Source organism: Abramis brama (assembly GCF_963993115.1).
Source record: "Abramis brama genome assembly, chromosome: 3".
Taxonomy (NCBI): Eukaryota; Metazoa; Chordata; class Actinopteri; order Cypriniformes; family Leuciscidae; genus Abramis; species Abramis brama.
In genome coordinates this window covers 54554530-54566904 of record NC_139965.1, presented here as the reverse complement: position 1 = coordinate 54566904, position 12375 = coordinate 54554530, and the positions used below count along the sequence as shown (strand labels likewise).

At 37.2% G+C, this 12375-nt stretch overlaps 1 protein-coding gene across 1 annotated transcript in view; it reads right to left on the bottom strand.

Annotated features, from left to right (window-relative positions):
• adgra3 (adhesion G protein-coupled receptor A3) overlaps positions 1-12375 on the bottom strand; it is a 45943-nt gene that overhangs the window by 26686 nt on the left and 6882 nt on the right. The window contains exons 2-3 of the mRNA XM_084108293.1: positions 9323-9394; positions 9-80 (exon numbers count right to left, since the gene is read on the bottom strand). Coding sequence (XP_083964419.1) covers positions 9-80; positions 9323-9394 — 144 coding nt within the window. The remainder of the gene's footprint in view (positions 1-8; positions 81-9322; positions 9395-12375) is intronic.

Here is a 12375-nt window from a genome sequence, read left to right as displayed (position 1 = left end):
ATACTTACAGTCGTTTGAGGGCGAAAAGTCCATAAAAAGCTCCTGGTTCAATATGTGTGATTATGTTGTTCTTTATGTCCCTGTGAAGATAAAACAGTTTTAGGCAGTGAACATTATCAAACACTTAAAAAAAAAGAAAAAAAGGCCTTTAGTTAATTTCAAACATGAGCTAAACTGAGCCAACCCAACCCTATAATAACAGGTTATTCAAAACTCAGAAAACATGCCAGTGGGTATAACACTTAAACCTTTTGATGCTTGACGTGCCGTAGCCATAAAGCCATAAGTCAATGCACACCCCTTAATAAGTCTCTCTCATTTGGCAGTGTAACGTAACATGAGGATTGGAACCTCTTCAAACGTAATAATTCAATATGCAAAATGAATCCATTTAGGTAATTCAATAATATCCTGATGTACTGCACTATATTATGCATGAATTATAGGAATCGACTGTAAACGACCACTGTACAATGGCTATAGCAGAAACTGACTGACGGCTAGTGCTTAAAGGCTCATTAAGTGCCTTGAAACATCCAGCATTATTCAATGCGTTGACGCAATTTCCACTGAAACAGGAAGACAGGGCGGGACATATCAAACAGCTCCTCCCCCTTTTTTAAATAGCCAGTCGTGTTTTGATTCGGCCAATCAGCTGTTGAGCTCAAAGCCGCATTTGACAGCCACAGTCTAATAGATTCCCCTTTTAGCCACAGTCTAATAGATTCCCCTATCATGTTGAAGATGTTTTGTTTGAAAATTATGTCATTTATGTTGGTGCATGGCACCGGTGTTATCTCTTCTACTCGTCAGTCTAACCGTTTCTCCTCCCAATCTGCTCCATCTCTTTATAATATAGCATTCTGTGTAGAATTCAAATGTATCCGATACCTTTTGTGGTCTGCACAGACTCGCGCCTATGATCTGCTCTGTGGTATTGTGTCACGCAGTGGCGGTTTGCGTGACACCACATTTGCCCCAGTGGAAAGCATATTTACACATTTACGTCCGAATTGTTCTCTATCCCCTATATAGTGCATTGTGTCACTGACCAAACATTAAATGAGTGAGCGTGCAACAATTCCAGAATCCGACAAAGGGCGGGTAAGTTCAAAGGCTACCGTCACTGATACCCAGAGCCCACACCTGCGCTAGTCAGCCAGCAATGTTCAAAACATCATCACAGAGTTCCTGCGTCAAAGGCGGACTAACCATGCAAGCCTCTTTGATGTTGTGCCATTTGTGGTTTGAGAGTGGAATAGAGGAGCACACAACACACAATACGGCAAGAGAGAGAAGGTAGACTAAGGTCATATCGACGGTTATAGGATTTCTGGAAGAACAACAACATTTAAAAATGTATGACGATTTCCACCAAAATATTAAGCAGCACAACTGTTTTCAACATTGATAATAGAGGTGGGGGAAAATCAATTTACATCTTTACAATCTTCTACCAGTTCAAATCAAGCCACAAATTTCAATTTCCAAGCGTTTGTTAATAACGCGATGCTGTCAGAACAAAGGCAGTGGCAGTCGACTGTGAGAGCAGTGAAGCACCTGAACAGTTTTGTGGACAGGAAACACTATGAATGAAGCTTTCTAGACAACAATAGCTCATATATCAATATAGTGAGTCACATGTGATGGGAAAAGGTCCTTACTGTGGATTTAAGCCCTGATATTCTAAACCTGTAAGCTGTTATTCTCTGATCAACAGAATCTCTAGGACATGCCATTCTTGATGAAGACATTTTTCTGAAACGGATACAGAAGAAAAGTTTAATGTCAAGCAAATGTGGAATAGCACATGGAAAAGCTTTTTTCTTTCTGTGAGAGAACACTTCTACAGAGAAGAGCTGGCGGAGCTTTAGGTCACAGTGGGCAGTTCTCTGGAGTGGAAAGGCAAACACGCGTTCCAGTGGCACTTCTCATAACCTTTGCACACGGGTCGGGGGAGTGAGAGGGGAAAAGGGGGAAATGGAAGGCTCAAACTCAAAGCTTTTAAGCAATTTCTCAGGATACATTAGGACAGGCCTTTTAAAAAAGAAAAACATTTGACATTTTCAAAATTTATGTCTAGTCAAATTTCAACACAAATATGCTGGCTTATCGCCATTGCCTGAAACAATATTTTTTTATTAAAGAAATAAATCATCAGAATAAATCAAGCATCATAAAATTAAGTTAATGCAAGTCTTCGTAAGTCATATGATAGCTCTGTGTGGATGAAAAGACCGAAATCAGTGACTTGTTAAAGTGATAGAAATTTAAAAAAAATTAAATTCTGTCAATTTACTCAATGTCGTTCAAAACCCATAAGACTTTCATTCAACTTCAAACACAAATTAAGATATTTTTAAATGAAACCTGAGAAGTTTCTGTCCCTCCATTGAAAGTCCACGCAACAAAGTTTAAACTTTCTTGACACCACCATTGAGGTTTGTTCTAGCATGTGACACACACACATTTGAGCTTTCCTGTTTATCATATTTGATGTGCATTAATCAAAGAGTCAAATGATAGTCAAATAAACCCCTGATTCATCGTTCATCACATAAAAGCACTCGTAACTCCTCTCAAGACTTGGATTTAGGTGTGGGCGATATGGCAAAAATATATTTAAAAAATTCTGGAAAAAAACACGATTCTATCATGATTTCTCCATGTTGGTTTTACTATTTTGCAAGTAACAGAGCAGTACAGCTAAACACATTTCCCTATTTTAAAAAATGTAGCCTTACAAGGTAACAAATAAAAGAAAAAAGAATGACAGACCATTTAGGCTTTAAAATGTATGCAAATAATAAACTTTCATGATATCACACACCACTACTTGGATTAAATCGCTCGATTCTCCATTTTCCAGCTCCTTTATGAACGTTTTGAAGCATCAGAGTAGGCTATTGGGTGAATAGAATTTCAATGAATGGACAGAAACATCTCGGGTTTCATTAAAAATATCTTAATTTATGTTTTGAGGATGAACAAAAAAGTCTTATGGATTTTGAACATAAGGATAAATAATGAAAATGTATTTTTGGTTGAATTAAGCGCTGGGACTTAATCATTTAGGGTACAGTTTCACAACAATAAAGTGCTAAAAATTTTACGTTTTTTTCTTTGTTCACACAGATCCATGAAAAAAAACGCTGTATTATGCTGCCAGGCCAGTAGTAGGCGATGTCACTTTTTAAAGAAACACTACACGCCTATAGACTGAACAACGTAATACGCATGATGTCACCTTTTCACAAATTCTAGTTTTTGTAGTTTATATGGAGACAATAACAGTATCGTTTTCAAAAATTTGCACTTTGAATCCCGTTTTTAAAAGTTTGCGTTTTCAGACCCCCAAAATGCCATTGTCGTGTAAATGAACATTGTCGTGTAAATGAGTTTTTAGTTGAAAACGATGTTGTGTAACACAGCCCCTGGGTCAGTTCGTCAAACGCAAGTACCGGATCATTCCAATTAACAAACAAATCATTCAGGTTTTGTGAACTTAATTAACTGATTCACTGAAAAGATCTGAATCATTTCAAAACAATGATTCATTCACAAATTGAGCATCACCACTTCTGCAAGATTTTTAGTGAACAACAACTTAAATTTTGGTTTGTTCTTCAAACAAAGTTTCTATGTGACTTCAAAATACATATATAGTGCACCCAGATGGAGCACTTGTATGATATTTTTATGATGTTTTTTGTAATTCTGGAGCTTGATAGCCCCATTCACTTTCAGTAAATGAAAAACTCACAAAGTTTGTAATTCAGGTTTGAAACAACATGGAGTTTTCATTTTTAGGTGAACTATACCTTTAACTGCAATAATAAGGTGAGAACGAGGTGGAAAAAAAAATCAGCCTTTTACCAATTCAGTCTTCAAAAGTGCACACACACACACACACACACACACACCAACACAGAGACAGAGTCACAGTGCAGAGAATAATGCGTGAATCAGACTGCTGACATCTCTGGCTTTAGCTCGATTTATTAGAATGACAAAAGCAGAGCTCTGCTCTGGGCGGAAGGGATAGGAGCGAGAGAGAAGTGTGAAAACAAAGCCAGAGAGGGCACACAGGGAGCAGCACTGGAAGGTAACTGTGCCAAAAAGCCCAGACGCAGAAACCCGCCGTGCCGTCAAGAGAGCCGAAGATGAATTCCTCAGGCTTTCAAAGCACGCAAAGATCAAAGATGTTTACACTTCCAACGTGTTATAAAGACAAGGGTTTAGCTAGTTATACCCTGAACTGTATCATTTTCTCAACATTAAAAGAGGAAAGAATTCCCTCACATTATAAACAGAACAGTGCACAGATTCACTCATGAATCAACTGGCTGAAACAGTCCAGTTGGAAGCTCTCAATTCAGTTTACACATCTCTCAAGATGACAAGGTTTACTGGTTGCTGGAACGCATGGTTCCACCACAATCACAACCGTAACAAACATCACTTTCTTTTGCATTCAAGCAAAACACAAGCCGAAAGTCCATCTGTTTCTTTGTTGGCTGAGATGATTCCCAGATCTTACTCAGGGGTGAATGAGCACTAGAAACTAAGATGAAGGCTAAGCTACAAGACCTCTTCATTTGGTTTTACGACTTTTGTATGAAACATTTTTTATAGTGTAGATAGTGAAAAAAAAATGATGGTAGGCTAATATAATATTAAGAGTAAAGAGATGTATTCATGAATGAATTTATAGTGAAATGTGTAAAATTACACAAATTTCCATTTTGGATACGTGTAGAAATATATATTTCAAATAAATATATTATATTTCATGAAATATAATATATTTCAAATAAATGCTGTTCTTTTGAACTTTATATTCATCAAAGAATCCTGAAATGGCATCACAACCGTTTTCAACATTGATAATAATAAGAAATGTTTCTGAGCAGCAAATCAGGACCATGTGACACTGAAAACTGGAGAAACGATGCTGAAAATACAGCTGTCTCATCACAGGAATACATTACATTTTCAAACATTTTCAAATTGAAAACAATTACAAATAACCCTGAAATAACTTTAATATTAACAAGAATAAGGACATGATAAATACACCCTCAAGGATGACATTGTGTATTTCTGACCCTTAATGAAGCACAAAACTAAAGAACTACTTCCATGTTTCCAGATTCAAACCCATTGAAAAGACTTAAATGAGCAAGAACAAATAAATCAATACTTTCTTTAAAAAATGGGTTTTTTTTTAAAAACGTAGTGTGTCAATTCCTTTATTCAGCAGTTCTTTGAAAGAAACCGGTTATGTGATAGGCCTACGCCGTGAACATGTCTGCTGGTCATTGAAAATCTGGGTCATGTATAGTCAAGCAAGGGAAAGTGCACACATAAACAGCAACACTAAATACGGCATTTCAATGTACAGGCTGGCTCTAAATTTAGCTGTGCGCTCCAGCATTTGACCAGCACTGCTAACGGAAGTACAGAGCAGTAAACTGATGCCAAGACCAGACAATTGTGCTCCCTGAAGGCAACAGCTATAATTAACTTTCACTTGACCATCCCCCTCATGACCTCCTCGAGGTCTCCAACAGCCTAATGATCCTTCACCGGTACCTCAGCATCAACAGAAAAATCAGGGGTTCCTTTCTGCTAGACAACATGCACCTTGTCAACAACAGAATAAGAACCAACCAGCTTTGCACTTTACCCAAAAGAACGGCTGGTCTCGAACAAGGAACTGTTAATGTACACATCAAATAAACATTTCAGAACAACTCAGAATGCCAAAACTGAAAAAATAAATGGATCCCATTATAAACACATTCCCATTAAATCTACATTGGAGACAAAGCAGCTCCAGCCACTTAACTATTCGTATTTATTTACAAATATCACATGTGTGAAGTGATTGTTGTGCTATGTTGGGCATCTTTTTTTTTACATTATGTGTAATTTGAATTTCTGAGTGTACTAAAAAACATTTATGGTAAACTAAAATGTACTTTAATGTACTTAAGTTGTAGCGTGGCCACTGGCAGTGTAATGGTTTTTTGGTAAAAAAAAATAAATAAAAAAAAACAAACTATACCATTCTCCACCCATGGTTCGACACGCACTTGCACCGCAGTTCATCTCAAATCTGATGACGCATTTATTACATGGTTTGTTGAAAATAACAACGAGTAAAACAGACAGAGTTTGGGTAATGGATATTTTTGTCAATGGATACGCATTCTGGCTTCCCTTAAACTTTGTTCAATGCGAGTGCCGTATGCTTTATGACCAGTCATTTACGCCGTCATCGTCGTGTTGATAGCGCGAGCGCAGGTGAGACCTGAACAGCACATTATCTGTGTTTAAACTAAACTCATTTAAGCCTTGCCAATTTAAACATTCAAAGAAGACGTGAAAGAGAACTAAAAAGATTTGTGTGTGCACTCATCAGAAACACGGAAAGCCGTGTCTCAGGGAGTGTGCGAATATTGAGCTCTGTTTCAAGTCTGGCGCTTGAACGGACAAATTCACACAAAAATCAATGTCAACATGCCCGTCTTGGCGAGTATCCTAGCAAACATAGTAGGTTATGTCTTAAGTGAACATAAACAGTAGGGCTGGGTATTGACACAAATTTCACAATTCACAAGCTTACAATTCGATTCGAATTCGATTACGATTCGATTCGATTCGATTCAATATCGATTATTTTGGATATCAGGTACAATACATTGCAAATTTTCTCAAGGAAAACAAATCTCTTAACTATTATTGTAAACTATGGGAGTCAGTTGTAGCCTATAGGCTTCATTAGCCTACTATAATATTGAAGGTAAAAATTAACTGATTTGTATACAAACACTTAAAATACACTTATTTATTTTTATAATAATAAAGTTATATGAAATTATATAAAAATTTAAATGGTGGCTGTCATAAAAAACTTTCCAGATTTATTCAAACATGCATTAAATATTGAAGAACATAAAAAAATATAATGAATATGTAATATGGTGCATATATTTAACAAAATGCTCCTCTCTAGAGTTAATTTTTCTAGCTGACTAACGAGTTTATGGTCACTGGATATTTTTTTCTGAGGTAAATGTGACGTTACATGACATTTGTTTACTAACGTCTTTCCACGGTTGAAACACTGATTGAGCGATTCCATGTGACATGATACGGACTTCGATAGGTTGTACTCTATCTTTTAACACACTTTCAGATGCTCATTCATGTTTATTTCGCACTGTAACTGATATTATTAAGGCGGAAGAGAAGGAATGTGCGCTCTGCGCTGCTGCTTCTCTAGAGCTGCGCCAGAGCGATCTCACGCCACAGCGCCAAAACGGTAATTATGTTTTTGAATTTCATAAGAAAATGGACGTAATTTGAAATCTGAGACTTCGTTTCATATCAATAATAACAAAGCACAAAGATTATTGTGATTTATTGGATGGGATGCGCGCAACAATGTTCCATTCATTCATCAACTGAAAACAGGGTGACTAATCGATTCTTGGGATTTAAGAATCAATATCGTTTCGTAAAAATGAGAATTGATTAAAATCGAGAAATCAATATTTTTTACCCAGCCCTAATAAACAGTCGAGAAAGACAACGCATGTGTATCAGTATCAGTGTATTGGATCCATGCATTATATCTTAAAGTGACAGCAGCCTAATATTCCTGCTGTGTGTTTTAAATGTTAATCAAACAACAAAAGACAAGGAAACCACTCACTGCTCTTGACTGAATAGCTTTTGTAACTTTAATAATGATTAATCTTTATTTATACAGTGAAGATTTTATGCAATGTTGTTTTACATTTGATTACTTTATTCAATTTCTGTACCTGAAAACATTATTTTATTTGTATCTTTGCTCTATTGTATTTATTTGTGCTGTTGCTTGTAGTTTGATTATTTGTTTTTATTTTCATTATTTTTATTTAACAGTAGTCCTTTTTTTCCCTGAACACAGCACATACCGAACTATACCGAAACAGTAACCCTAAAACCATGATAAAAAAATGAAACATAAGTAATTTGAACCGGTGCACCCCTAGTGGCCACCATAATTTTAAAGTTTTAGTTTGGGCGCCAGTTTAAAGGGGTGGTTCGGGATTTTTGACATCGGACCTCATTTTTAAGTCAGCCTGGTTGTTATTCATCAGTGGAGACATTTTTTTTTTCAAAATTATCCAGTCCTTATATTTGGATAGTTAGCCGAGTCAATGGTATATGTTAGCCAGCCATTAAAAACCATTTTACCCACTCCACAGTGCACCAAACGCAAATCAATTATAACACTAGACTATCGATGCAAATGTCCGTTGAGAGAATAATGTTAGAAATCAAACTTGCCTTTCATCTCAATGATCCCAAAGGAACTAGTTTCTCAGCAGCTGCGGAATTTTACTTTGCTCCGGTTAGTAATGCGGCAAAAAGTAAACACAGAACTGTCTGTGTATTCCGGCTCAAACCTGTAAGGTTCGTTGAATACACATTCATCGTCTTCATCCTCTTCAAAGTCTGACACTTTGTCATCACGGCTTTCAGACGTCGCCATAGTCTTTATAGATAACGTTACTCTGCTTATGTGACGTTAGTGATAATCAGTGTGCCAGCGGCAGGTAAATACACTTGCGTCATGTGTGTACCGGCTCACTCGGTTGCCTAGGTAATCAATATCACTCCGCTGCTGCTGTAGACAAGGCTTATGATTACAGGGAACAAATTATAACTAATGCAATGTGATGAAAGGTAAGTTTGATTTCTAACATTATTCTCTCAACGGACATATACATTGATAGTCTAGTGTTATAATTGATTTGCGTTTGGTGCACTGTGGAGTGGGTAAAACGTTTTTTAATGGCTGGCTAACATATACCATTGACTCGCGCTAGCCTAGCATCGGCTAACTATCCAAATATAAGGACTGGATAATTTAAAAAAAAAAAAATGTCTCCACTGATGAATAACAACCAGGCTGACTTAAAAATGAGGTCCGATGTCAAAAATCCCGAACCACCCCTTTAAATAAACTGTCACAATCTATTAAAGGGATAGTTCAAGCAATTATGAAAATTCTATCATTCTATTATTAATTATATCACAGAGGGACAGAAAGCTCTCAGATTTCATCGAAAAAATTTTCATTTGTGTTCCAAAGATGAATGAAAGTCTTACGTGTTTGGAACGGCATGAGGGTGAGTAATTAATGATAGAATTTTCATTTCTGGGTGAACTAACCCTTTACGGTGTATACGCCAATTAAACAAACTAAAATGAACTACAACTACAATATAGGCCAAACAAATAAAGAGAATTTTGAACTTACAGTCGTTCCAGTGATGACAAACCAATGAAAGAGCCATTCAGAAGTTCCTGGATTTTGTTGTTACTCAAAATCCTGTGGAGAAAACAAAAGAGATTGATATTTAAAAAAAACAGGTGGCCACAGATAAATACATAACTTGAACCTGAATTGTAAAACTAGATCTACAGTTATTTGCTTGCAAGTTCATGAGCAAACATCCTCATTTTTATTTTTCATCAATTGCATACTCAAAACCTTGGACTCAACAGACAAAGTACCTCAGAAATTGTTTTGCATTGCATAATATTGCATTAATTATACATTGGGGTTTTTTTTCTAAGCAAATGCTTTCTTATGAAATTGGCCTAGCAAATACAAGCACAGGCAGCTGAGAATACAAGAGACTATCTAAGCTCTTAATCATCAGAAAGAAGCTTCTAACAGCTGAAGATACAGAAAGATATGGAAAGTTACCATAACAACCAAATGGAATGGTAATGTAACAGTTAAAGGTCTGAACTGGTAACCAAAAGTTTAAACCCAAAGGACATTCACTTTTGTGGCCTAATGAAAATGTCTGCTAAACAATGAATCCTATTTGATCACTTCTGAATCAGTCTAACAGAACAGATCCAAAAAAAAAAAAAAAAAAAATATATATATATATATATATATATATATCGGTTGTCTCCTTGCTTCAATTTTCCACATAGATGACGGCCAATTGGCTGACAAGACCATCAATGGAGCAGAGCTTTCGTGGCTGCTGAGGCACACACCAGAAGATGTGTTTAGCTGTAAACCGGTGCAGTGCTAAACACAGCTTACAAGTGATATACAAGAAAGAAAACAGTTTCAATGGATAAACAATGAATTGCATTTAACTTGGTTTTATTTTGAAACATGAAATTACTGCAAAATTAAACAAAGTCTCTAACTTTAGAAGTAGGCTTCTCAAATGAAAGCCATCTATTTTACATAAAATACACAGCTGAATCATGTTTGTTTTTGCTTTCCGGAGCCAAAACATCATCCGCATGGCTTCTCCATTTTGTGTCATTCAGCAATAAACAGTGATGTACATTCCAGAGGAAGCACCACAACCGTTTGTGGTTGGCTGTTTTTGGGACAGTTGCACCGGATGCGGTTGCTCAGGCTCACAACCCCTTATCCACAGGTCCCGGCCAGACTGTTATTATTATGGGGTGCTGAGGGGTGACTTTATTACAAGCTTGGCCTACTGAGACAGCCTACATATTTTTCTGGCTTTGAGAACACAAACAGTTCCTATCCTCTCCTCACTTTAAGAGCTTGTGGATTTTCAAACTCCAGATGTGAAGAGCATTACGGAAGAGGTATATCAAACAGAGTCCAGCAGGGTCCTCTTTGGTAAACCCGCACCTGCAGTACTTAACAGAACAACCAACCCGTTATCCGACAGCAGCACTCATTTAATTCCATACCGACCCGATTGACAAAGACAGCGACCTGACCCACACCCGCAGTAAATCTAGACTACATCAGGTATATATTTTTTCCCCATGTAACAAGCAATCAAACCAACATTATGCATTCTGAGTTGATGCATTTAAGAAAAACAGTCACGCTGCCCAACATGGTAATAACTATATAAAAAATAAAAAAAAGATTAGTATGCAAAACTTTTGCCTACATCATGTGACAATCTGCCCATACAGGCTATTTTGAACAAATGTGCATAAATCACACTAAAGGCTATACAGAGGCCTAGATGTCTAATATATAGCCAAATATGAGCCTTTACAGTCATATAATATTGGAGATATTTTAGTGGATTCACTCTGCATTTAAAGTCGTCATGAAATCAAAATGTACCCTTTACATTTCTAGTCTTGTTAATACACAAACTATTTGCTTGTCGAGATCAAAATCTGAACATTTGCCTCCGCTTCCTTCTCTGATGACGTCAGTTTGACGGCTTGGGTTGCAAACGCTTAACCACTCCCCTCCAACCGTCAGTCTGCTATGAGCAAGAGATGGAGAGGAGGAGCGCTAAAGTAAAACCCCGCCCTCTGTTCAATATTCCGTTTCACTTGGAAATGCGTCACAACACTGGAGAAAAGGTTGCAACTACTGGTTCACGGGGACTTTAAATGCGGTTGTCTTACCTGAAACTAGCAGCATGAAAGATTCAAATTTATTCAAATTATATATTATACAGAAAGCAAATAGTGCTCCCTTAATGACTGAAGTGGTCAATCACTTCAGTTGCAGTGTGCAAATGCTGTGCTTGATGCTGCAAATCACATTGTAGTTAGAAACCTTTGACAGTCTTCAGACTACAGCGCGTGAACACAATCAGTGGGTACCGAATGGAGTCAAAATAGTCTTGGCTATTGGACCTGCAATCGGCCGTGCCTATTGATTCGCAACCCGCACCCCAAATGACCACGTAGATATTATTCCACACATTACATCAAAAACTGCCCGGAGTGCTCTGATTGGCCAGCTGACCCACTGTGTTGTGGTAAAGGGGCGTTACATTTCCAACACACGATTAAGGTGTTTGGCCAACCATAATCGCGAGTCAGCTTCCAAGGCTTTAAGCAATTGTAAACAGTTAATGATGTCGTCGATAGATGATCAAGTCGATCGATCTGAAGCAACTTTGCAAGAACGACTTGAGCAGACCGTTTCACAGTGGTAAGCAGGGGTGAAACGATACCTTCATGTCACGATTCGATACATATCACAATACGATAGTATTGCGATACTCCAAGACATGCGGTAAAACGTTAACAAAACATTTACTGTTGATTAAAATGCTAAATTTGGTATTACACTGGGGTGGAAATGAATAGGCTTGGAGCTGATAACCCAAAGCACAGGATGATGGTGACACCAGAATAAAAATATCCATGATTCTGAAGCTGAAACAGAATTATTTTAGACGAATATGCTTGCACTCTGTCACTGACTAGATATGTTTAAAATAATGTACTGGTAACATTTTTACTGGTAACATAAGACATTTGGCATTATCAGGACCCACAAATACTCCCCCATTGCATTATTATACATAGTAGTTTAACGTA